Raw genomic sequence first — 27,862 nt, 5'->3', positions numbered from 1 at the left:
TAGACTTCTCTAGATGGGAGAGAGCTGAGAGTATACATCTCAGGTTGAGAGGGGAATAAATCTCCAAGAGAATGTTCTCAATAACCTCTCTTTGAATGATTTTTCACTTGTTTATTGTGACCCAGGAGCTAATGCTAGGCATAAGTCCATCATCTCCTGGCCTAACCAGGCCCCTGTACCCCATTCCCTTCATGATACTAAGGAAACCCATGTTGACAAGGATGGGTTCCTTCCATCCAGACTCCACTATAACTTGATGTTCTGGACCTGCCTTGCTCTCTCTCCTCATTGGAGTCCCACAAGACAGGACATGTGTCTGCTTTGTTCCTCTACCTATTTATTGTTCTGGTGTATGTTTCAGGTTAATACCCAATAGGAGGGAGTTGAAGGAAGATGAGTGCACCATGGGAGACAGTACCCTGCAAAAGGATGGCTGTTTCAGAGCAAGCAGGCACATCTCCATCTTCTGCCTGCTCCTCTGCATGGCAAACAGTGGTGGGATAGAATCCATTAGCAACTGAGATGCCACAAATATGCTCATACAGGGGCCCAGGAAGATGCTACAGAATTTAGTGAACCAGAAGCACTAAAACTACTTTACCTGAGCTTTGGTATATTTGATGTAGCTAGAGATTACTCTAAACAGGTTTGCACAAAAGGTTGCTCCCTGAGGGGCCTGGCTGCACCTCCATCTTTCCCATGCTTCTCCAGTGTAAGTGTCCTAGAGTCACTAACCAGAAAGAACTGGAATGAGGCTCTGACATTTCCACACCGGCTCAGACCATTACATAGACCACAGGCTTCTGCACAGATCATACATTCCACAAGGGTTAACTGTGGGGAGGAGGAGCAGAGTGACTTTTCTAAGACAAAGTCAAATGCCTTTTGATTGCAAGGTGATTTCTAAGGATTGTTTTTACCTTAAGCAGTACATTATCTAGTGGAAAACATCATTTTTATCCCTCAAGCAGCAAACTGCTTTAATATTTGACAACTTTCAAGAACATTTTTCAATGTTTGGTCACACCGAAGATTGCTTTGGTGACTCAGTCAATTCTCTCCTCTGTGGTAATTTAGAACACAAAAATCTCTGGTCACGTTTTTTTTTCTTTAAAAATAAAATCTTGGGAGAATAAAACAAAGTGGCTTACAAAAATATTTATAAGTTTTACCAAATAATATTTAAAGTACATGTGTGCAGCATCTGACAGTTTGCAAAGGCATCAATGAGTGTCATTTAGAAAAATGCAGAAATATATGTGATTTATAGGGAGGTCTTTGTTGTCTCTTGTAAATCTTGGACCCATAACTTTACATCCTAAAGACTTCTGGCATAGTACAATGGAACTGTCTCTTAGGATGAACACATTTGGAAACTCCCCTGAGCTCATGGGGTCATTCAGAACCCAGAGTCAACTAAATAAAAAAAAATAAAAAAAAATCTCAGTCCCACTGAATGTTTGAATAGAGGCTTGTTCCCAAAAGTTAATCTAAGCACATTTGACTTCACTGGAAATGAATGTCCTGGAGAAAATCCACAGTAGTGGGGTCCTGTTTTGCTTGCAAATGGAGAATGTGCTAGGGAATCATGTTCCCTATTCAACAGCTTCTTCAGGAAAAGAGAGGAGAGCAGGGTGTGAAACCCCCCAGCCTGGGCTTGGGGAAGGAGGCCAGAAGGGATAATTTAAAGCTGAGAACACCAACACTGCCACATTCTGAATTCTCAGCCACGGAGGCAGGGCTGACGTGGTTGCCCAGGCTGCAGGAGAAGCAGATGGGGAAACAGCATGGCTGATGGCCGTGGGCTGAGGCATGGCTGAAGGCATCTCTCTCTGTAAGTGGAGTGGCATGTGCCTGGACTCTACAACTAGAGGCTCTCCCAATCCACTGCGGAGCCTCTGCCTCTCTCCACCTCCCATCAGCTGGCAGTCGTTCCATCCACTGAAGGAGCCTTGGATTCTACAGGACAGCAGGAACCGGCTTTGGCAATGTTCGTTCTGAAGGGCACTGGTGTCCCTTACACTGCCAGTGCCAAGATGGCCAAGTGTGCCTCTGGAAAAGTCCATGGCAATGTGAAGGCTGCTTCTGCGAGTGGTCCCATTTCTGGGGTCTTCCTCACTGTTGCTCTCAAGCACACAGAAACCAGTAAAGACTCAGTGACATCAAAGCAAGAGTGTGCTGCCCTGGTGGCTGAGCTTCTCCAGCTCCTCAGGAGAGAAAATGTTTCCTCGGAGCCTGCAGGGAGAACAAGAGGTCTGTCTGGTGAGGAGTGACTAGAGCAGATCAGGGAGAGAGGGTAGGGCTCTCCAGGACAGGATTCTGTGTTGTTGGGCCCACTACCAGAGAAGATGACAGGAGAATCATTGTTAAGGATGAAATGGAATCAGGGGGACTGCAGCAAGACGCCACACTGGTCCCTGGCAGCCCTGAATCACTGAGGCTAGTGATTCTTTTTAAGGCAACAGCAGAATCAGTCAAGAATGCACTGAGTACATCCTGCTGTCTCCACAGTTTGGACAACAGGCAGCAGATAACATCAGAAGCCTTAAAATATCAACCCAAGGCTGACCTGCTTGCCCTCCCACCCACATGCACACATATAGAAAATGTGACATCTCTGAGGACACCTGCGGGTTTCAAAGCCCAAAGCATACTCTATGCTGAACCTGCTGGCTTGCAGGTTCCAAAGAGTCCCCATGCTCCACCAACAGAGAGTTCAAAGCCTTGATTCACAGTTCCATTTGATACCTGCAAATGCTACTGCCTGATATACTTTCTATTTGGGGGTTGGGGTGGGAAAGATACCCAGCTATCTTAGGCTTATCCCTGACTCTGTGCTCAGGCAGGGTTTGGGGACTATACGGGATACCAGGGATTGAACCACTTTGCCTTCCAGTCCATGCCAGGGTATACTTTTGTTTGTGGTGGTTGTTTTTGTGGTGGCAGGAATCTAATCCAGGCCTCACACTACAAGGCCTGAGCCCTATCACTGAGCCACCGAAGAGGCCCCCACAGGCTTTTTGATGACTGGATAAATCTGCATGTCCAAAATGGGCTCAGAAGTTTGCAGCTATGAAGCAAGTGACATAAGACAGGACAAAGAATGGTCAGGTCTTCCTCAGCTTCTCTAACCTGCTGACATTTTCCATGGGAGAAAATAATTGCCAAGTCTTTGGAATCAAACCCCAAATCCAGATTTTTTTCAGAGGATTCTCTTTGTTTTCTCATATCTGTTTCTAGCCCAGTGTCTGAACATATACAGTGATATTCACTTAGCACATGTTAGACCCAGGCAAACATTTCTGCTGATTAACTGAGCAATAATTATGCCTGGAAGAAGCAAAGGTATGGCTCTGAGTGATAAATAATTTTGTGCATTTACAAATATGGGAAGGAACATGGCTTTTAATTTTATCTTCATTACATAGTGTGAGAGACTCTACCCCTATAATCTGCATCTAGATGGTCAGATTCTGACTGGGTTTGTGAAAGCAGAAGCTTAATTCTTTCCTTCTCAGTCTTTGTCTTCACCTCAACCCATGCACACCTGCTCTCCAGCACCTGCAATAAGGATACATGGTAGAGTCATGGGGTAGAGGACAGGGCCAGAGAGATGGCCCAATGGGCTGAACACATGCCTTGCATGTGGGAGGCTCATATTTGCCCCCAGCACTAAATGTTTCCATGAACACAGAGCAGGGTGTAGCTCCTGAGCATCCCTCAACTCCCTTGCCCATTCCCTGCAACAAAGGAGGCTTCCTATGAGTCTTACCAGACTTCCTGGAGGGTGTTGTTCCTTTCAAGGGCCTGCAGGAGGGCAGTGGCCCCAAGGAAGGTGATGCCATTGTTGGACAACCTGGAAAGATAGAGGAAGAGGAAGCAGGAGCTGCAGAGAGCTCAGTTCTCAGTACTAGACCTAGGATATGAAGAGGCTCTGAAGCCACCTGGTCCCTCCTCACAGCCTCTCCTGTGGTTTCTGACACTCTTGAACAGATGTTCTAGATCTACACAGGGAGATAAGACCCTTGGCTGCCGCCTTCCAGTTTCTGCTTCCTCATCTAATCGCCAGTGAGTCATCCCCAATCACCCCCATCACAGGTCTCAAAGAGCCACCACCTCATGGAGGAGCAAATATTCCCATCTCACAGGGAGGAAACAACAGGTGAAGAGCAAAGAGCTATTTTTTTTTTAGTTTTTTTTATTTAAAACCAAGTTTACAAGGTTGTTTGTACTACAGTTGTTTTTGTTTTCCACAAATAAAGTTGTTCATGACTGAGTTACAGTCATACAATATACAACAATCTTCACCAGTACACATTTCCCACCACCAATGTCAACAGTCCCCCCCCCCATTGCCTCTGGGGCACGCCTTTACATCACACATACTCTCTCTCTTTTCTTTTATGACAATGTGGTTTGCACTACTGTTAATGAAGGGGTGCCATGATGTCCCTTTTATAGTAGACCTTTCTCTATTCTAACTGTATTCTCCATTCTTTGTGGCAAGCTTCCTACCATAAACTGGTTTTCCTAATCCTCATCTCTGTTGTCTCAGAATAACATCCCCACACTGTCTTTTATTTTCCTTATAATCCACAGATGAATGAGGTTATTCTGTTTGTCCTTCTCCATCTGAATCATTTCACTTAGCATAATAATCTCCATGTCCATCCATGAAATCAAATTTCATGACCTAACAGCTGTATAATATTCCATTGTATATAAATATCCCAGTTTCTTTGGCCATTCATCTGTTGTTGGTCATCTGGGTTGTTTCCAGATTCAGGCTATTTTAAATAGAGCTGCAATAAACAAAGGCATGCAGAGGGCATTTTAGTATTGTGTTTTCATGTTCCTAGGGTATGTCCCTAGGAGTGGTATTGCTGGATAATAAGGAGGCTCAATTTCCATTTTTTAAAGAAATATCCATATTGTTTTCCAGAAAGACTGAACTAGATGGCATTCCCACCAGCAGTGGATCAGAGTCCCTCAAAGGACTATTTTTGATCTGAGTCTTTTTGGTGCCAGGGCCCAGATTAGAGGAGGGGGTGGTAAGTGTGAGGGAGAACACAAGTGGCCAGGAACACTGAGGAAGAGTCAAGCCCTCTCAAAGGATGCATCTACTCACAGCTTTACCTTTTAGAGCAAAAGCTCCCAAATTTATTTGGCATACCACCCCCTTTTTAAAACAAAAATGGATCACTCAGTAGCACTCCTAGAAATCTATCTTCAATGGAATCTATTTTTCAAGGGAAAAATAGAAAGTACCCCCTCCCATAACTGCAACAGAAGTTATCACTCCCCTTCCATGGTTTCCAGGGAGTGGGGACAGTACAGCCCACTTGGAAAACCCCTTGAAATCATTCTCTTCCTTCTCCCCCTCCTGCCCCACCCAGAACTTCTCAAATCTAACCATGGGCAATGCTGACAGAACTGGCTGAGCACCTCCTAAATTCCCACTTCCATATCTTCAGAGCACCCTCTGGGAGGAGGGGTCCAATGGCTCCCACACACACACACATGGGGTAACTGGCACTCTTTGAGGAGTTGGTAATAGATGGTCTCCCTAGGCTGTAGGCTCCAGACTCCACTTTCTACAATGGCCGGCAGTGAAGAAGCCCAGAAAAAGAGAGACAGAGTCCTCGGGTTCTTTATATTCAAAAGTCTGGTTTCTAAAGGGGAAGTGGGAAATACCCATGTCCAGAGATACTAAATGAGTAAGGAATGAGAAATGCTAAATGAGAAATGTCAGGCCAGTGGAATAGAGTAACCCCTAAGCTCTGTATGTATGTGACAATGCAGAGGGCATACTTGCCACAGATACATATGGTCCACCTATGGGTGATCTGAGGGCCCTATGTGGTAGCCTGGTGTTCCAGCCCTGACTAAGCCAATTCCCCCTAGACTCCTGGCTACTTCACCCAAGTGACGCATGCAAGAGTTTCCCCAAACATATGGCAACTCACGAGCCTCCAAAAGCAGCGCAAACAAATGCTACCAGAGTGGATGGTTGGCTGGCAGCGGGGCTGTTCTCCCTGGGTTACAGCTGTCAGCTGTCTCTGACAGCCAGGTTGTTCCTTAGGCCCTGCTTGCCAGGACAGATGTCACCTTCCTTGAACAAAGTGGGTCATCGATGATGCCTTGATGCTCTCATGAATGGTACTGTTGGTATCATGTGGGTAATGTGACAGCTCAGACAGCACCTACGCAGCCCGTGATGGGCACCAGCTGGGCCCTGCTCACACTCACTGTCCTCCTCCAAAGCTCATGGCTTCCTACCATGCAGTCCACCACCACTGTCCCCACACACTGCCCCACCCTTCCCCTTCTCAACAAGTTTCCCACTGCCCCCACCCAGATGCCATCCTCCTCCATGGCTCACCTGGAAAGCTGTGGGAGCCTCATGGCTGTACTCCCACCTATGTTTCCCCACTTCCACCTGCACAGAGCAGGAAAATGATCCTTTACTGTCCCAATTCAAGTCTCCACCAGTTCCTCACTACCCTGAGAAAACACTCATATCTGCTCCCACCACTGAGGCCTCCACGCCATCCCACACTCAGCTACAGGTCACCAAGGCTTTCCTCCTTGTCTCCAGGCCCCCCAATTAGATTCTGCCCAGGGCATTTACTGCCCCTGGGACCTAGCATATTGGAATATTTAGTTATTCTGCCAGTGTTGTATTACATTGAATGTTGTCATACAAGGATGTCAGGCATTCTCACAGATGACTTGCCAGAGGCCACCCCAGTCACTGCTGCAACAATCCTGTCACTTGACCTCAGCCACTGCCCTGACCCATCATCCCCTTTTCCCTAAAACCCTCCCTCTGTATTCTCCTTAGAGTCCTTGCTACACTCATAAATGACCTCATGCATCTGTTCACCCCTATGAGTACTTAACAGCAAAGTGAGCTGAGACCCATACAGTACTTCCCTCTCTCCTGGGGCCTCCCAACAGCTCCTGCATGGGGTGGGTGTTTCCATGCACACTCAGGGGAATGAAGGTAAGAACACATGACAAATAAGTAAGCACAATGGTGCACATGTGAACACAGGGGTCTACATGTGAACACATGGGTGCACACGTGAACTTAGGGGTACACATGTGAACTCGCTGCAGAATACAGTGAAGTCCTGGAGAGGCACATCAGGTAGGTTCTACCTGAGCTAGAGACAGAACTGGTCTGAAAGATGGAGGTCCTATAAGCTCATTCATTCCATTTCAGGCATTGTTTGGGACCCCCACAGTTTGTCAACTTCTACCATTATGCTAAGAGAAGCTCACTCAGATACCTCCCTCCACCTGCAAGTCCATCTACCAGCTTCAACAAGCCACACACTGGGAAATCTGGAAGTTATATATGGTGGAACTCCAACAAAGACACTGTCCAGGGGTACCCCTGCCTCTTTCAGATAGCCTCAGCACTCTCTAAGTACTGTAGGCTAGAGCTCTCTCAGGTGAATGGTGGTTGGGGTAGTGTCTACATTCAGTAGAGCCAATGATCCGCCCACTTTCTAGCTGCTGCCTGAGGGGAGTCCTTGATCACTGGCTCAGGACCACCCCAGTGATGGTTCCAGGCTTACTTGAGGACTTTCAGACAGGAATTTCTCTTCATCCCTTCAGCAAGAGAACACACGCCTTCATCCAGGAGCTGGTTCTCCTCCAGGCTGCAAGAACAAGAAAGAAACTCCAGTTGGCATGGCAACATTCATGGTGGAAGTGATGCCAATAGATTAGCCAAAAGATTAGCCCACATACTCCCTACTGGGAAAACCTTGCTGACAGCTCAGGTACATCAGGCAGGGCAGGAGGTAAAGATTCTCACTGCAGGGGCACCTCAGAGAGGGGCTTCACCCCGCTCCTTCTCCAACTTCCCTCCTTTCCCTTGTACCCAAGAGCCATTTCCCTGTCTTCCCTACTCAAAGATGTGACTTCCTGTAGGGCAGTCAAGTGCTTGCTGAGAACATGACATTTCCCAGCCGTCACTGCAGTCAGGGTGGATGGTGACCTCCAACTGGCACTGAAAATAGGAAAAGCTGGCAGATGGGTGGGAGGACACACTTTCTAGACAAGAGAGCCACTGTCTTGGGTCATTTGTCTTTCCTGTTCCTTCAGACAGACTCCTGGCACACAGGGAGCAGAGAGGCAGCCGGCAGCTCTCACAGGATGAAGCTATATGCAAGGCAAGGCAGGACAGAGTGAGGACAGGCCACTGTCCCCAGTCAGTCCTCTGCTGCTGCCCCCACACTGCCTGTCCATGAGAAGAGAACCCCTCTCCTGCTTGCAGCCAGAGGGGCTGTGTCTCCCCTTGGCAGGTATCTAATCAGTGCTAAGTGAGGCAGAGCCAGTGAGCCCAGCCCATAGCCAAGGCTTGTCCTCCACTGAAATTATTTCTTAAACCCTGTGTACATGTTTCTGATTTTTATATTTTTTATTTATTTTACTATTTTTCTATATTTATGTGGTATATTTTTATTATTAATATAATTAATATTTAATTTTTGTTCAGCAATTAATTCTAGGAATAATTAAGACCTGCCCAAAATGTTTTGTTTGTTTGTTTATTTGTTTGTGGTCATACCTAGCAGCACTCAAGGCTTACTCCTAACTGTAAGAAATCATTCCTGATAGGATCTAGAGAACATATGCCAGGAATCAAACCTGGGTTGGCCACAAGGAAAGCATCCTACTTGCTGAACAGAACTGCCCAAAATATGTCATAAAAAACTAATTCAGGGGAAAGCAGAGAGCTCAAAGGGCTGGAGTGTGTGCCTTATAGTCAGACATGCTGAGTTTGATTCCTTGCACTGTCTCCTCAGCACCACCAGCTGTGGTGGTGTACTGGGTACAGGGCCCACTGGGACATTAGATCCTAGTAGTATTGAAGACTGAGATGCAAATGGTCAGGCCCCTATATTGCCCTCATATTGCTGGCAGAGGCTCCAGGGTCTAGAGCATAATAAAGAATTCCTGTTCCGCAAGAAAGGGGGAAGGGAAGGGAAAGGAAGGGAAGGGAAGGGAAGGGAAGGGAAGGGAAGGGAAGGGAAGGGAAGGGAAGGGAAGGGAAGGGAAGGGAAGGGAAAGGAAAAGGGAAGGGAAGGAAAGAGAAAAGGAAAGGGAAGGAAAGAGAAAAGGAAAGAGAAGGAAGGAAAGGGAAAGGAAGGGAAGGGAAGGGAAAAGGGAAGGAAGGAAAGGGAAGAGAAAAGAGAAGGAAAGGAAGGAAAGGGAAGGGAAGGAAAGGGAAAAGGGAAGGGAAGGAAGGGAAGGGAAGGGAAAAGGGAAGGAAAGGGAATGGGAAAGGGAAGGGAAGGGAAGGGGAAGGGAAGGGAAGGAAAGGAGAAAGGAAAGGGGAAGGGAAAGGAAAGGGAAGAAAGAAAGAAAGAAAGAAAGAAAGAAAGAAAGAAAGAAAGAAAGAAAGAAAGAAAGAAAGAAAGAAAGAAAGAAAGAAAGAAAGAAAGAAAGAAAGAGAGAGAGAGAGAGAGAGAGAGAAAGAAAGAAAGAAAGAAAGAAAGAAAGAAAGAAAGAAAGAAAGAAAGAAAGAAAGAAAGAAAGAAAGAAAGAAAGAAAGAAAGAAAGAAAGAAAGAAAGAAAAGACCAGAACTCAACTTCAATGCACAGTGTAGGTATGAAATTGACACATAGTTCAACTTTTAACTTCCAAGAGGTGCCACTGACTGGGGCCTCATATCTCCTGAAGCCACAAAGGCCCTCAGAGCACACTGTGAGGGAAACACCTGTGACAGTTTCTCGAGTCTAGAATTGTTCCCCTAAAACTCATTTCACAACGTATATAGTGAGAAGGGAAAGCCTCACTCTGCAGGTAAGCATGAGGCGCAGAGATTTTCACTGAACACATGAACACATGTGCACACACAGCAGGTGTGGACACCCAGCCTGGAGATGCCGGCATCTAAGTTATTTTTCTTTCCCCCCTTCCCTTCCCTCTGTGGATGCTGTCATTTCAGCAATTCATGGCCATACATTGAATTGGACTTCTTGAACAATTGCTCATGGTTTTCATGGTCAAAGATATCACCATTTTTATTTGTTTTGCTTATTTTTGAGCCACACTTGGCAAGTGTATGGCTACTGATGCTTGGGAGACCTGATGATGCCAAGATTGGCTCTGGGCCTACCAGGTCCAGGGTGCTATCTCCCTGATCCCAGTGCCATGTCACCTTTAACTGCAATGCTTAAGCACACCTAGTGGTGTGTCAGCTGGAAATCACTTTCAGTACCAGAGCAGAGCTACAAATACAACCAACAGAGTTGCCAGGACCATGCTGGATGCAAGGAAAATCCAAGGATTGAACTCATGACTTCCTGACTTACACACATACACAGAGTCTCTCAATCTATGCTCTAAACCGGAGGCCATATGCAAACTAAGAGCTACCCACAAACCAATATAGAAAACCAAAAGCAGAAGTACCTCAGAGTCAAAGCCTGCAAGTTCCAAAGTGTCCAACACAGAGAGAGGCACAGACCACCTATCAGCTGGGCTCTCTTGTCTTAGCCCCTGAGTCCAGGGGTGAGGCCAGGAAACATGAGGCTGCCCACTGCCTTCCAGGTATGGAGCATCCTCCACACTCACCAGAGTTCTTCCAGGGCCACGTTCTGCTCCAACATCAACGCCAAAGCTTGAGCACCCACAGGGCCAATGTTGTTACCTACCAGGCTGGATGGAGTTAGAGTGTGTCAGAACCAAAGTAGAAGACAATTGAGAAAAACACCCTGAGGAAGGCCCTGAGCCCCCATCCTTGCCTGCTGCACATCAGACACTGCTTTGTGCCATTGCCCCAAGCCCTAGGCAACCTTGGGGTCCCTCCCAGCTCATTACGAGGTGGCTGCTATTAACGGGCTGTGCCAATCCTTGAGATAGCACATACCTGACCAGCCCCAAATCTCCTGTTCATACAGGGAAATAAGACTCTGAGCAGAAAAAGAACATTGTAAAGTGACTCAGAGACTCATGTAGATTCACTAACAAAGGGGTGTACTGTGGCAGTCAAGCACATGATTAAGTTCAAAGTTCATCAAAAATCAGTCCAAGCTTCTCCTCTAGGCCAACCTCAAGCCAGACTCTAAGGCTTACCTGAGCCACTTTAGGTTTTGGTGATCCCTCAGAGCTTCAGCCAAGGCCTGGGCACCCTGGTCACCTACTTTGTTACCCCAGAACCTGAAAAGACCAACAAAAATCACACACTGTCAGAGTCCTTCTCTATTGACGGAGAGCTTCTTGTGGTCACGGAGCCCCTCATGTGCCCATAGTCAGATCCAAGCTCTGAAAGGTCTCATTAGGGCATACAGGCAGCAGGCAGGCAGTCCTGCTTCTGTCTTTGGGGTGGAGTGGCTAACCTTCACTTAGACCTTTCAGTGGCTTTAAATCAGAGTTACAGCATCTCAGAGATCCAATGGGTCTGTCCCAACAGGTACAGGAAATCCACAATACAGGCAAGCCCTAAGGTGTGACTTGGTCCTGAAGCTGCAGTTCCCTCTCTTTTGCAGTAACTTCCACTCCCAAAGTCCTTCACATGCACAGGGGATCACCCAGACCCTATCTCACTCCTCTCCATCCACCAGCTCATTTCCTTGGCTCTTCACAAGCATCTTATTCCTTCCCTCCTCACACCCACTGTCATTTAGAAATGACCCCTGTCATAGATGCAGCCAGTCATGCTGCATCTATTCCTTGGTAAACAGCCACTGAGCTCTGGCTGAGTGCCAATACTGTTCTGCTCTAGGTTAGGACCACAGACTAGTAGAATGCCTAGAAACAGCTCCTAAACACCAGTGTGGAAGTGTGGAAGGAGCTAGGAGAATGCTCTGCAATGCTTAGCTCTTCTTCCAGAGCTGGAGTCCTCTGATGATTTGGAATGTTGGCTATAATGTAGCAGAAATCCGCTCTTGTCTCATCCTGAGCTGTGGTCACTGTCCACCTGTCTGCTTGTATAAGGGGTTGGAAAGCCACTCCCTCTGATTTCCCTGCCCACTGTCTTGGGTTCTGGAACCTGGATTTTATCAAAGTATCCCAGTATCCCTGTATACATTTTTATATATTATATATTATTATATATATTAATATATATTATATATAATATATATTATATATTTTATCCCAGTATCCCTGAGGCAGGACAGATGCACCCCTAGGAACAGGAGGGGTCTCTGCCCAGCAAGCAGAGGAAACCCCATTGTGGGCAGTCCCCCCCTCCCAGAGGTCTGTAGTCTGACCTCCAAACCTGTTCTTTCTTTGTGATTGTTACTTTATGATTGTTCTTACTTTGTGTTGTTTGGTGTCACACCCAATGATTGGGCAGGAGTTATGTTGGTGCAGTCCTCATGGGACCATGCGAGCTGGGAAATCTTAGGGCTTCTGCAGGCAAAGTATGTGCTTTGCTCTTTTAGTCTCTCCCTGCTTCCTCCAAAACTTACTTCTCACACTCCCTGACCAACAGCAGACCAGAACTCAGAAGGACCAGGTGAGGCCCCCTTCCAGGTCACCTCCACTTTCTTTCTTCAATTCCTTCTCTCCCAAGTTCCCCACCTCCAGAGAGCCCGGACATAGGGGTGCTTTACAAGCACACAAAAGGGTCCACTGTGTGGACAAAGGCAAGAAGCACAGCTCTAAAGAAAGATATATAGGCTTCCTGCCACCAGTTCAGGGTACTGCCCCCCCCCCCCACATTGATGCCCTAATTTCCTGTTTGGGTACAGGCACTCTCCCACTCTGCCCTCCCCTCTATGATCGGAGCTGCCTTTGGGACCAGAAAGTCCCAGAAGAAGAAGACTGAAGAGTTCCACCTTCCCCTAAACCTTCCATCTGCCCATGGTTCAAACCCAGGCCCCTTGGCACCATTCCACCTACCCCAGGAACTGCAAGGAGATGTTGCCTCTGAGCCCCTCAGCCAGCACCTGGGCACCCGCAGCAGTGAAGTGGTTATTGCCCAGCCTGGAAAAGAAGACAGGAACTGATGCAGGGAGGATGGAGGATCAGAGAAGCAGGGCCTGGACAGAGGAGACCAAGCCCAAGTCTGAACCTCTTGACTGTAGATGCAGCACCACTGCCAGCACTTGGGAACCCATGGCAGGCCAAGGGTGGGAGGGCTGCTCTGCAACCATTAGACAGGTATGGGAGGAGTTCCAGATGGAGGCCCCAAGGTCTCCAGATTGCCCTTTGTTGCAGGGATTGTAGACCTAGACAACAGAGCAGGTCTGGGCAGTTGGAAGAAAGGGGATCCTATGAGCTTTCAGTGGAGATTGGAGTAAGGTTTCAGTCAAACCCAGAAACCACTGTGAACTCCTGAAACTCACATCCACAACTTCTGGATTTCTAAAAATGGTGCACTTTCATTTTCCAAAGTTATCTCAGACCCATGAGTTCCTCTACTCAGACTCACAGTTCTCCACTGGGGCAGCATGAAATCCTGCATGAGAAGGGGCTGTTTGGCACTCAGACCAAAGTCCTAAAGGGAAGTGCAGGGAAGACTGATCCCTCTGCCCTATAGGTTGCTCCCAGAGAGCTGGAGCCAGGAGCAGAGCTGCTGGGGTAGGGCAATAGAGACTCCTCAAGCCTCAGAGCCAAACCTGCATTCCAGGCAAACCTACTTCCTCCACACCTTCCCTCCTTGCCCTCTCCTAACTCTGGACCATACTCCAGTACTCAGGAACTAACTCTCCAGGTCTCTACCAGACATTTTCCTGAACTTACCACTGCATAACCCAAGACCTCTTAGAGACCAGTTCAGCAAGGAATAAAAAAGCTGAGGATGCTGTGATTCGCTGACCCCACCAGCTTTCTTTAGGAAAATAAAGAGAGTCACTCTCAGGGCTGCATGATGTTTCCATTTCACAGAAAGGGGGACCAGGCATAAGAAATAAGGTTCCCTGGTAGAGGGCATGTCTTTACTGGGTGAGATCCTGGGTTCAAGTCTGAGCAACATAAACTAATAGAAGAGAAAACAGCCACAGATACTCTGGGGTCATCCAAGGTCACACAGCAAATGAGACTTCAAACCCAGGGATCCTAAATCCAAAACTTAATGAAGCTTCCCTCAAACCCCATGCTCCCAAGTACAGTGCTCCATTGGCCCAAATCCCAGGCCTCACACTTGGAGTCCAGCACCACCTGCTGCCCCATACTCCTATCTGGGACTAGGAACAATTCAGCTATAGCTTGGGGGAACAGAAAACAGAGTCCAGAATGACACCTCAGCCACACACTGACAACTTAGGTCCCTGGGGCCCAATGAGGACAGGGTCACTCTTGCCTCCTTCACCTGTCCACTGGGGCCAATAAAATAATGCTGGACAGGAGAGATGCCACTGAGGGAGGGTCAACCAGGATAGCCAAGTACCAAATGACTCCTTAGCCTCCTGTCCTGTGGAAGGAGCAGGATCTTCTGCCCCTCAGAGCTGCCCAGGAGTTGGCAGGGGAGGGAGGTCAGCATTGTGAAACCTGATAAATATTCCCAGCCCACAGTCAGGAGGCTACATGGGCCCCAAAGCACCCCAGGCTGATTCACCAGCAGGCCAGCAGTGGGAGGAGGGGAACCCATTTCCAAACACTAGGAAAAGTCCCAGACTCACCTTAACGCCAGAAAGTTCTGCTTGCAAGCAAGGAGCTGTGCGAGGGAGCGGGCGCAGCCATCAGTCAATCTGTTGTTGAAAAGACTGGAAGGTGCCAGGAGAGGTGACATCAGGGAAAGGGACAGTGAACAGTGACCACCCCCACTCTGGGGATTCTGCTCCCACAGGACAGGCAACCTTGTATTCTTCAGTGGGACAGATACCCCTGCACAGCCCTGCACCTCAGGGCACTGGCTGACACAGGGCTAGGACTGAGGGGCTAGAGACCCACCCGCAGCTACGTACGCTAACTTCTGCAGTGGCTCACAGTGGAGGGCACGTTCCACCAGCAAGCAGATGCCTCGGTCTGAGATGTTGTTGTCTCGTAAACTGAAAAAACATGCAGCACCAGGTGACCACAAAGCCACTAAGAGAGGGGAAAGATGAACCCAGCCCCAAACCCCAAACAGCCTGACTTTTCCCCTAGCTGCCAGTCTTGGTGTTTCAGAGAAATGCCACAAGGAACTGAATGCCTTGAGAAAAGTCAGGGTTCAGGGACCCGTGTATCTACAGCTGGAGACATTCTTCACTTGAAGTTGGAGTTGGGGGGCTGTTGGCAAAGTTAAGGCTGTCCCTGACACTGACACCCTAAGAAGCCACTTATTTGCTGCTTCTTATCCAGGGCTGGGAAAGAAGAGTCTGGGGGGATTAGAGGGAGCACCTGAACCCAGTGAGCAGCCCGTCTGTCTCTCATAGGAAAGATGTCTGTAATCATAATCTGGTCTGGTTTGGAATCTGGCTCTGCCATAGCACTTCCAAGAGTAACGCTATTTAATCCTTACAGACTGGGAAATAGGTCGAGAGAAGGAAATTGAGGCATGGACAAGTGAAGTAGCTGTATAGTTGCAAAGTGTCAAGGGAAGGGGGTCCCTACAGTCTGCTCCAGCACCCAGAATGCGAGTCTCAAGTTCTGCCTCCAGCACCCAGATGTGAGCCCTGAGGTCTTGCTCTAGTGTCCATATCCAGATGTAGCTCATGCTACAGCATCCAGGATATGAGCCCCAAAGTCCTGGTTCTAGCACCCAGATGTGAGCCCCAAGCCCTGGCTCTATAACCCAGATGTGGGCCCTCAAGTCTGGCTCCAGCACCCAGGATGTAGGTGAAGCCCAAGTTCTAGCTCCGACAGAAGTCTGGCTCCAGTACCTACTCAACCATCACTTCTCCCATCTGGACTCTGGAATGAATTTCAATTTGTGGATCATGATCAGTTTTTCATCATTTTTTAAAAGTAGAGGCTATGGGACTGAGCGATAGCATAGTGCTAGGGCTTTTGCCTTGCACATGGCTGACCCAGGACGGACCTGGGTTCGATGCCCGGCATCCCATATGGTTCCCTGAATCAGGAGCAATTTCTGAGCGCAAAGCCAAGAATAATCATTGAGCATCATTGGGTATGCCCCACCCTCAAAAAATGTAACTCAAGCTGTGCTTGGGGGTAGAAGCCAGGCCACTCCCAGCACAGTTCAGTGTTCAGGTCCTGTGCAGGTGCAGGTGTTGGGACTGGGGGACAGAAGGGGAACATGATGCTGGGTGGAAGTTGGCCTCACACATCCTCCTAATCATGACCTCTATCACTTGAACTAACTCCATGGTCCCCAGCGGAGCATTTTTCAAACAAAGAAGAGAGGCAGGGATGTCAATCAGTGTATGAGTTTTGCACGTAGAAGAACCTGGATTAGATCCTTGGCTCCTATGAAAATAAACAACCAAACCAAACAAAAAATACCAGAATGATTTAGAGTCAATGAGGGAAAGTCACTTGTGAAGCTTCTGTCTGACCTGTGTCACACCCTCTATTAGAAAGTCTGAATGTCATCACCTGAGTGAGAGGCAGGGGTTAAAGGAACTGACGGGCACTGGAACTAAGTTTCTAGTTGTTGGTATGGAAACATGCCAGGTGGGCGTGAGGTGGCTTGTCACTACGGGGGCATTTGTCACTCTCCCCTCCCCTTCTCTGTTTCTCTCTAACATGTGTATGCACGCATATACATACACACACACACTCACTCATAAATACTGTACCCACATAGTTCCCTTGCTGGCTCCTCCTACCTGCTGTGCTGGCAATGTGAGCATGTGCACAGGCCAGAGCAGCACAATTTCAGATACTTTTAAGACTGACAGAGGCCCAACAGCTCCAGTGTGGCCTCCAAGCTTGCAGCAGAATCCTAAGAGATGTTTGTTAACAGATACTAGCACAGTCTTAGCATGCTGGAGGTCCAACTTCAACCCCCAGCAATGCATGGTCCCTGAAGCATTGTTGGGAGAAACTCCTGGGCACTAATCTGAAAATAGGCTCTCCCCAGAATCAACAGGTATAGGCTCCAAATAAATAAAAATTCCTGCCTCCATCCCAAGCTGTACAAAATAAGGAATGGCTAGGGATGGGCCCAGGTTTTCCACAAGGTCCTTTGCAGGCAGTCTGGGTGAGTCAAAGACTTCCTGTAAGGCATGAAAGGGCAACCCAGACCTGCAGCTGCTTTCACTCTGTTAGACCTTCAAATTCCCATTTGTTGAGACTTTAAAGTTTCAGGCATTGCCTCTGATTTTTGGACACAAACTGTGTATGTGACTTCCAGGTTCCTAAAGCACTGAAGTCTGACAGCAGACTGATCATGTGTGGGGAGCAGGGAACTTGTAACTGGAAAGAAATGACTTCCTGTGAGATACAAGCAAGTCCCTACACTTCCCTGGGGCTCAGATTGAGGACAGAAGAGAACACATAGTCATGGAGATTTAATGAGATCATTCTAGGATAAGCTCATGCTCTGCCTGCAGAAACCCTGAGTTCCCTCCCTGGATCCACACCATCTCCTGAGCACCATGAGGAACAGCCCCCAATATCTCCAGGTGACTCCAAAAAGCAAGATAAAAATCACTCTGAGATGTGAGGTTCACAGTGATTTGGGACATTCCTAAGTGATGACTAATGTCCAACACTGAAACTCAAGGCACACACTGGCCAAGGAACAGAATGAGGCAGAGACAGTATTAGCCCTGACTCCTGGACCTCAGCACCACACTTCCGCCTCTGTACCCTAATAACAGGCTCCCAGCCCAGTCAGCGGCACTCACTAAAGTGCTTTGCAGACACCGAGGCAAGGCAGCAACTGCTCCACACCAATGTCGCCCACTGAATTGTGGTCCAACTGCAAGGCCACGGGCCGCCGAAGGTGACGCAGCACAAAAGCCAGGGCAGCGCACTCGGTTGGACCCACACCACAGAAGGTCAGTTTGAGATGCTCAACGTCCAGCCTCCGAACAGCCTGCCGTGCCAGCCGCTCCTCCTGCATCTCGTACAGGCTCCGGATGAGCCAGACAAAGTCAGGCATGGCATGCATGCTCTTGGCCTCCCCTGGCACTGCTGCAGGGATGCAGCGGAAGTGCTGGCGGAGGCTGCGGGCCAAACACCGGTGGGCACAGGCCTGGCGCTTAAGCAGGGCCTCCTTTGGGGCCTGGCAGCCAGCCAACAGTTCCCTGTGTTTCTGGGACAATAGCCCCGCCAGGAAAGTGGCTGTCACCTGCAGGTTGTGAGGCTCAGCCTCCAGCAACAGAGCTGCCACTCCTCCGCCCTCTTTGCTTCCTGAGCCTGGCACACACAACACAGGCAGCAGTCTGTCCAGGAACCGGCCACCAGGCCTGCCGCATCTGAAGAGATGCCTGAGTGAGGATGTTGGAACATCAGCACTGAGCACGAGGTAGAAGGCGGCAAAAAAACACTGAAAGGTGATATGTAGGAATTCCAGGGTTGCCATGCCCTGGGACCCCGTCCTTTGGGTGCGCACTAGGAAGCCAAGAGAGATGTCCTCGGAATCCACGCAAGCCTCCTGGAGCTGCTTGTCTGTGAACACATAGCAGCACATGCCCAAGCCCCAGAGGGCCAGGCGGCCAAGGTGCAGGAGGGTGGGGAACCGAGCTTGCAATGGGCAGGGGACTGAGCTGGGGACAGCTGAGTCTGCTGGGGAGGCATGGAGCAGAAAATGCCGCAGAATCAGCAGGTACATGTCTGTGGTGGTCTTCAGGGAGCCTCCACCCTGCAGCAACAACTCCTGGTGGCATTTAGATACCATCCACGAGAAGACGGGGAGGTGGCATAAACCATGCAGGGTCGGGCTGGCTTGGAGAAGGCTGATAAGGCGGTTGGCCACACCCGGCTCTCGGTGGCACTTCCTCAGATACCCGGCAATGCCCTCTTCTGAGAAGCCCTTTAAGGTGTACTCTGCCCGAATGTACTTCCTGAGCAAGGCCGACACTGCACCTGGGCGGCTGGTCAACACTTTGCAGGCGTTCTTCAGCAAGTTGCCCTGCACAAGGTTAAAAAGCAGATTCTGGATAGATGTGGGCTCAGTTGGAGAACAGTGTCGCTCACGGTCTGAGAACCTGAACTTGAACTCATCAAAGCCATCGAACGTTAAGAGGACGCGGTCAGGATGGTCAAGGAGAAACTGGAAGATGTCAGATTGGCCCACATCAGGCCAACAACAGTGCTCAAAGAGCAGCGTCTGCACAGACAGCGGCTTGGCCACGCACTGCAGCTGCCGGCAGCTGAATGGGAAGACAAAGAGAAACTCCTGGAAGTCGTGGCCTGAGGCCCAGAGCAGCAGTAACTGCTGCAAGAGTGTGCTCTTGCCACTGCCTGCCTCACCCACCACCAGTATGGTGTCTGCATCCTGGTTGAGATGGCCACGGGTATTGAAGAGGTCCTCCAGCCTCAGGTTCTCCTGGGAGGGTCCAGCCAAGCCTGCCTCTGTGTGGATCTCCAGAACATTCTCTGTGTATATTTCCTCCAAGCAAAGATTCTCTGCCCCATCGTAGGTGCTCAGGAAACGGGACTGTGCGGAAACAGTGATCCTGAGTTTGGAAATGTACTTCTTATGTGCAGCATCTGGAAGGCAGAAGAGGCAGGTGAGGAGGCTCTGGGTGTGTAGATGGTGGGCTGTGGGCAGAACATGGACTCACAGAGGGAGACAAAATCAGCAGGCACTAGGCCTCATGAATCCTTTTTATCATTTTTTCTTTTTTCTTTATTTTTGCTTTTTGTGCCACACTTGACAGAGCTCAGAGTTAGTCCTGGATATGTGCTCAGGAATCACACTTGATGGGCTCAGGAGACTACATGAGTTGCTGGGAATCAAATCCTTCTCAATACTGTGCTCTGCCCACTATACTATTGCTCTGGCCCCACCACTCATGAATCTTAAATCTTAAAATCTTTTTTTTTTTTTTTTTTTGGTTTTTGGGCCACACCCTGTGACGCTCAGGGGTTACTCCTGGCTATGCGCTCAGAAGTTGCTCCTGGCTTCTTGGGGGACCATATGGGACGCCGGGGGATCGAACCGTGGTCCGTCCTAGGCTAGCAGGCAAGGCAGGCACCTTACCTCCAGCGCCACCGCCCGGCCCCTTAAATCTTAAAATCTTATCGTGCAATCTTCCTAAACCCATTACCTTTCTCTAACTTTGGATATGTGTACACAGGTGAATTCAGGCCCTCCAGGTCAAGTGTTTAGGGACTGGGCAGGAGAGATTAAACTAAAGGTTTCATAAGTGTGATTATCTTGAATTAGCTAGACAATCCTGGTGCCACATGGCTTCAGGTTCTAACATTTGAGTAAGATTCCAATCAGGATACACTTTCCCAGACTCCTCTTGCTGCTCTTTACAACAGGAGTTCTCTTGATGAAGGTGTGTCTACTGGGCTGCAGCTTTTTCTCTGCCACCCTAACACCAATGTTAGCAAACTGCAGTGGGTTGGGGACAGCAGGTACAGTGCTTGCCCTGCAACCTGGGTTCAATCCACATACCCTATATGCCTATTCGGCCCCCTAAGGCCTGCCAGGAGTAATCCCTGAACCTATATAGAGCCAGGAGTAAGCCGTGAGCACTGCCAGATGTGTCTCCTGTACACCCTCAAAAAACCCTGCTGCTTCCTATGACAGGTTGATTTCCCTTTACAGGGATGCTAGGACTCCAAATAGATTCCATCCTCTTACAGCATTTAGGCCCCCAACGAGGTGCATCCTACCTGTTCTCAACCCAAAGGCTAGTCCATAAATTTTAATTCTTAGTCTACCAAAGCTGTAATTATAGTAGTACCAAGGAGGTGCCCTATTTGTACCTCCTCTACTATCCTCAGAGTTGAGAATGATCATCGATATCAATGGCCTCTGTATATGCCAGGGTCACCTAAAAGATACAACCAAATGTTCACTCTGGTACTCTGACTTTCAGGGAGACTTTCCAGTCTCATATCACCTGAAAGATACTATCAAAATCTACAGAAAATAAAAGTATTGATTCGGGCTGGGTCAATAGTACAGAGGATAGAGTTCTAGCCTTGCAAGCAGCCAACACAGGTCCCAACACCCCATGTGGTCCCACAAATCTATCAGGAATGATATCTGAATAGAGAACCAGAATAGAGAATAGAGAACCTGAGCACTGCCAGGTATGACTCCAAAACAAACCAAAAAAAAGAAGTATTGATCATTTTAAAAGCAAACACATCAACCATGTCACATTTAAAACTGGCACTTCGGTGATTTTTTTCTTGACTCACTATGCTTGATGACAATAGTCAGCAGACCTACTTTCAATGTGGGGTACCTCCTATGGTATCCTAATGTTGTTGTGTGCCTAGGTGAGAATGTGCACTCATGTGACATGATGCACAACTGGGAAAGATGGTGCAAATCTGGGAAAGATGGTGCACATCTGGAAGATGCTGCATTGCTGGGAGAGATACTGCTTGCTTGGGAGAAATGCTACATGCCTTGGAGAGATGCTGTATGCCTGGGAGAGATGCTGCATGCCTAGGAGAGAGGGCATGTGCTTTGTAGAGATGGTGCATGCCTGGGAGAGATGGTACATGACTGAGTGAGAGATATGTACCTGCGAGAGATGATGTCCACCTGGGTGAGATGATGTATGCTCAGGAGAGACGATGAACACTGGGTGAGATCATGGACATTTGGGAGAAATGGTGAATATCTGGGATAGATAATGTAAAGCCAGGTGAGTGGAGCACACCTGAGTGGGCTCATGTTTATCTGGATGCCAAGCACAGGCTTCCATCCCCCTCCCCCAGGCATCTTGCTGCCTAGAGGAAAGCTTGGGGTGATAAATTCTTCTGCAGAATCTAAACACAGTTCAGGAGACCTCTGTTATTTTTTCCTACATAAGTGGGCAAACAAAACCCTCAGATTCGCATTATCTGTAAAACTGATCATATCTTCTCCCAAGAAAAAAGAAAACATGCTACAAGTAATCCAAATCCAGGCCCATAACCCCCCACCTCTTCACTCAACCTCCCTGCCAAAGTTTTGCAACTGGCAAGTGAAGATACCACCTACTTCTCAGGCTTGTGAAAGACAGTCTAAAGAAAGCACAGGGTAGGAAGCCTGAAATGTTCAAAGTGGATTCCCCTAATCTTTCCCCTCCTACAGGATTAGTGATGGTATGCTCTGAGAGGCATACGTATTATCTAATTCATCTTGGGTCTTGGGTTTCTTTTGATTTGTTTTATTTATTTATTTATTTATTTCGATTTGGGGGCTTGAACCAGCATGCTCAGGGGTTACTCCTGGCTCTGTACTCTGAAATCACTCCTGGCAGTCTCAGGATAACCATATGGGATGCCAGGGATCAAACCTGGGTCAGCCACGTGCAAGGTAAACACCCTACCTGCTTGGGTTTCTAATATTAAACAACTAAATCACAAAAATCAAAAGATGCAGCCCTATCTCAGAAAGTATATCCATACATTTTGGGATAGATAATGAGACTGTTTTTAAAAAAAAATGGGTAAGTTCTCAATCTTAGTTAGCTCTAGTTATCTTGCAATATAAAAAGTATTAAAATGATGGTTGCATCAGCATTCATATGTTTAGCTTTTTAATCCTTTTTTAATAGCCTAATGAGACCATGGTGCTCCTATGCTCTTAACCATGTAAGTTTGCACAGCCTTCCTTTTCCTTTCTGGTAAAATGAGAACATATATACATACATAAATACATACCTTCAAAAGACAGAGATGAAAGCACTGGCAACTCTTGAATATGATGTAAAAGGAAGGCAGCCAGTCCATTTGACTTCACTGTGGCAAGGTCAAGGAGCCTTCGTGCCTATGGGGATATCAACAGAAATCTATGAATGGCGGGTACTATGGGTAGGTTTCAACTTATTACTAAAATGTAAGTAAGCATCTCTATTTTATTTAAGTAAATAAAAGATCAGAAAAGCCACCGAACAGGATGAGTTTCATAAAATCAGTCTAGTATTGGGCATCTAAAAAATATAAATCAATCCAAACTGACTTCCTCTCAAAATACACTATAAAAGTGTATAGCAAAGACTTAAACCTACAATCCTATAAATATAGAAATAACAGTTTTAAAAACTGGAAATCATGTATTTGGGAAGAAGGTTATTCCATCTAAGTTTTGTGGCCTAAAATACCTGAGCTGCCTATGACTTCTGCATTTTCATCGCCAATCCTAACTGTTTCTGTGAGCCATGGATATGCATATACAACTACCTACTGTTAATTCTACTTAAGAGATAGCAAACAGAGGTTGGAGACATAGCATAGCGGCAGGCATTTGCCTTGCACATAGCTGATGCAGGATAGATGGTGGTTCGTCCCCCATGCCTCCCAGGAGCGATTTCTGAGTGCAGAGCCAAGGTATGACTGCCAGGTATGTCCCAAAAAAAGAGAGAGATAGCAAATAGAGAAAAATAAATTAAAGAATCAGTCTGGTTATCAAAAATAAAATAAAATAATAACAATTTCACAGAACCAAAAAGAGAGGAAGTTAATGTGCTTGCCTTGCACACCACCAACCCCACCCAGTTCAATCCCCAGCATTCATATGGTCCCATGAGCACTGCTAGGTGTAGCCCCAAACTAGATAGACTTTTCATAAAGAAAAGAGAATAAAAATAGGAACAAATCATGAATAAATTTGTCAGGTAACATTCCTACGACATATAGATGTGAATTCCCAGATTCTAAATGCCTTCTGGGTATTCCACATAGCAGAACACTCAACACCAAACATAAAGAGGAAACAATGAATTTTCTCAAAAATATAAAGGGAAATAATGACCAACCTAAAAATTTTTATACCTGGCCAGATTATCTCTCAAATAGAGTGAACTTTTAGACTTGTTCTGATTGGAGGTAATATTTTCCCTAAATGGAGCAAACCATAAAAAGGCAGACAAAGGAAGTCTTAGGAAAACAAGAAAATAACCACCAGTTCAAAGAGAGTAGAGGTCAAGAACTCAGGGCTCAGTTATTGGAGAGATCTCCTAGATATATATGCACGCCTAGCCCTAAACTTTATCTACATTTGGCTTTTCTTCACCACAGCTCCTATCTTTCTTCCTCTCCACCTCTGCTCCTGGAGTCAGCTGAGGACCATTCTTCTCACCCACACAGTATTTAGTTTTGTGTCAATCAAGGACCATTCTTCTCACCCACACAGTATGTAGTTTTGCTCTATTCCCAGGAGTTGGCTTTAGAAAGATTACAAGTGAAGATCCAGAGCAGCCCCCTTTCTCTGACCAACTCTTTCTGGCTGGATATCCAGGACCTGCTTGACATTGCCTAACAGACCTCTAGCAAGTCCTGTCTTTCCAGAAATCACTCATGACCATGACCCCTGACTTCCCAACTAAGAAGAATATAAACCATATACCAGAAACCCTGTTGAGATCAGGAGTCCCTGCTCTGAAGGGCCATTCTCTAAGAAGGAAAGATATATTCCTTGCACTGCTAGGTTCATGCTGGATACTCAAGTCTTTCAAAACAAAACAGCACAGTATTTAGGAAATTAAGGATAAGGTGTTAAAACTGTAAAAAAAAAAAAAAAAAAAGCAAAGAACTAGTATGAAAATCAGTCTCAGTTACCACTAGCAGCTGCAATTGAAAAAGGGAGCCGAAACATTCTATTTCTTCATCTGAGAAATGAGCATGCACTTATGCTATGTGAAACTATTCTTTGCATGGGCACCTCCCAAGTTTAAGATTTTGAAGGTAATATTGTGAAGGAGTCAAGATCATTGACCCAGAACCCTGGCCCTATCAACTTTAGTAGTTTCATAAGCTAGATGGATTTGGGGTTCCAGTCTCAGATTCGTTAAAGGTTATTACGGTCAATGAAGCAAGTTTATCTCATGAAATCCTGAGCTCCTGAGACAAACAAGCCTGCATTCAAATTCTAATTGGGCCACTTCCCAGAAGAGTGATTATGCAGTCTCTTGTTAGGAAGCAATGTTGTCCCACACCGAAGGAAGGTAGTAGAGTGGGTTAGACATGACACATGTAAAGGGAGAAACACATACTAACTCCTGGTAAGGACTTGGTAAATAGTAGCAATTAGCAGTTTAGAGATATCAAACTCATATTTTGTTTCATAACTCTCTGCCCCACAACTTGAAATTCATGACAAGCCTCTGTTAGTAGGAAATGATAACGCAGCCAATGAGCACATAAAAGGAAAACCAGAACTTGGGGGTTGCTCAAGAGAAGAGCATGCAATGTCAGAGATCAAATTCAAGACCTCAAGAAAGCAAGGTATGAACTCCAGACCTTAACCATCTCTCCAGTCCCAATAGTAGGTTTTATTTTTTTTTAAACTAATTAGAAGGGATCACACCATGTCTGAGTTCAAACACTCAACTATCTTGAATCAATTTATTTCATCTGTCACAACTGAGACTTATCTAGATTCAGAGGGACATTAATTTATTTTTGTTGTTTTTGGTTTTGAGGGGGGGCACACCTGGCAGCACTCAGAAGCTACTCATGGCTCCTCACTCAGAAATCACTTCTGGAAGTCTCAGGGGACAATATCGGGTGCCGGGGATCTAAACCGATTAGCCATGTGTAAGGCAAACTCTCTCCCACTGTGTTATCACTTTGGCCCCATGAAATTATTTTTTTAAATAGGCAAAAAATAAAAATTAGTTTCCCAATCCAACCCATTCTAACCATTCTAACACTGACATGCAATTCCAATTCATTCATTTACTAAATAATATACTTCGTCAACATGTATTTATTTAGTGTCTGTATTTTCAAGGTACTCTAAGCACAATAAACTACTGCCAAGTAGTAGGTAGCTAAATGAATTCTGGCTGACTAAAATGAATGATAAATGAATGAATCATAGCTTTGGGTTTTGCACTGGCCTCTTATTCTCTACTGTGATTCAAAGCACTTTTTGAGTATCAGTTTTGCACTCTGTAAAAGGAGATGCCACTGACTGTTCTAGCTGCATCATGAGAAGTCTGAGGGTAACTGCTTGGAAGAGAAATAAAAGAGTTTGAAAACTACCCAATATTTCTGTCCTTGTCTCTCTGTCAACTCATTGTATTTTTGTCATTAGGGGCATTTATATACCAAATCCAAATGTCTAAGATTTAAAGCAAAGTCATCAAAAATCCTACATGGGCATTGGAACAAAATTAGGACCTAGTATGCTGCATTATTATTAAATACCCAAGTAAGCGCAAACATTTGTGTTTGTTGTTATTTTTTAAAAGTCAGCAATAGAGGCCCCAAGGGTGTGCCTTAGCAGTAGAATGCATATTCCTTGCATGTGTGAGACTGTAAGTTCGATCCCCAAATCACTGAGCACAATCACCAGCACCACAAGTGTGAAACGACAGCCAAAGTGTGCAGCCTTCAGCAAGCATCACAATCAAGTATACAGCTTCGAAATATCAAATAACAAAGAAAAGGAAAAAGTTTGGGGGTTAAAAAATAGTCACCACCATGGGGCCGGGCGGTGGCGCTCGAGGTAAGGTGCCTGCCTTACCTGCGCTAGCCTAGGAGACGGACCGCGGTTCGATCCCCCTGCGTCCCATATGGTCCCCCAAGCCAGGAGCGACTTCTAAGCGCATAGCCAGGAGTAACCCCTGAGCGTCACCGGGTGTGGCCCAAAAACAAACAAAAAAAAATAGTCACCACCAAAGAGCAATAAAGATAGATAGCATGGAGGTAAGGCATTTGGCTTGCATGCAAAAGGATGACAGTTCAAATCCCGGCATTCCATATGGTCCCCCGAGCCTGCCAGTAGTGATTTCTGAGCAGAGAGCCAGGAGTAACCCCTGAGTGCTGCCAGGTGTGACCCCCAGAAAAAAAAAACAAACATCAAAAATAAAAGCGCAGAAAAGGCCAAAGAGATAGTATAGCAGATAGGGCATTTGCCTTACATGCAGCCAACCCAACTGATCCCCAGCATCCCATGTCCTCATGAGTCCTGTCAGAAGCAAAGGATGGTGATGCCCAAAGAAACCAAAAAAAGAGCACAGGTACCAATTATCTTTTATTTCAAACCTGATGGGAACCAGAGGTGATTTACAAAGGGCTTACTTTTTAGTAGATGCTGCTGCATTATATAAATCAATGCACTAGTTTGTCCCAAGAACGGCATTAATGTCTTATGTACAAGGAAGCCTAAGTAAGAGAGTGTCAAGCTCAAGAGTTTCTGGGAGAGGATGACATCACTCAGAGCCTGACCCCACTGTGAGCCTACAGGCGATGCCAAATGCCTGGATGGGCACACAAATAGCCCCATCCTCTCAGTAGAAGGAATCTGAATCCAAAAATCATGAGCTCCTTTCACCTGCTGGGCTCCCTGTCTATGGGGAATCCCATAGCCCAGTTCTTCCCAAACAGCCACTTTCACAAAGGCCAGTGAGTTAAAGTGACTAAACAGCCTTCTTCCTCTGGGTCCTGAAGGTCAAAACGGAAGTGCCTTACCCGCTGGGATGACGTGAGGATGGGCAGCCTGATTTCATCACACTCATATTTGCTGACAAAGCCTTGATCCTGTGCCCGTTCCAGCACATCGTCCACATGGCTGTAGAGTCTTCTGATGATGGCGGGCCGGTGGCTTTGCAGGTCATGGCAGGGTGAGTGGAGGTTCCAGCTGTCTGGGAGCTCAGGGGCCTTGCTGTGGGCCTGGGCCTTTTGCAGGGCGGCAATGAGTTGCTCACAACCCCAAGCACCCTTCTTCCAGATAGTGTCCAGGAGGTGCCTGGCCAATTGGGAGAGGGGCTGGCCCAGGAGTCTGAGGCCCTCATATTCCTCCCAGGACAAGACACCCCATGCCAGCAGCCAATCCAAAATGGTTTCGAAACCCTCTAGAGAACCAGAGATGAGCTGCTGCACCAGCTGGGCCCTTTGTGCCTGGAAAGCCTCCTGCGTGCACATGTCAGTGCC

General features: G+C 47.1%; 1 protein-coding gene across 1 annotated transcript; it reads right to left on the bottom strand.

Annotated features, from left to right (window-relative positions):
* Positions 1-2,162: 2,162 nt before the first annotated feature.
* Positions 2,163-27,862, bottom strand: NOD2 (nucleotide binding oligomerization domain containing 2). Its single transcript, XM_049786064.1, has 11 exons — positions 27,401-27,862; positions 22,646-22,751; positions 17,707-19,516; positions 14,878-14,961; positions 14,593-14,676; positions 12,872-12,955; positions 11,099-11,182; positions 10,598-10,681; positions 7,587-7,670; positions 3,773-3,856; positions 2,163-2,235 (listed from the first exon to the last, which is right to left on the bottom strand). Exons 1-11 carry the CDS (start codon positions 27,851-27,853, stop codon positions 2,163-2,165), a joined length of 3,030 nt encoding a protein of 1,009 aa, XP_049642021.1. The 5' UTR covers positions 27,854-27,862.

This window comes from Suncus etruscus, chromosome 14 (assembly GCF_024139225.1).
Source record: "Suncus etruscus isolate mSunEtr1 chromosome 14, mSunEtr1.pri.cur, whole genome shotgun sequence".
Lineage (NCBI taxonomy): Eukaryota > Metazoa > Chordata > Mammalia > Eulipotyphla > Soricidae > Suncus > Suncus etruscus.
Note: the sequence above shows the minus strand (reverse complement) of the source record. Positions and strands in the feature narration are given on the sequence as shown.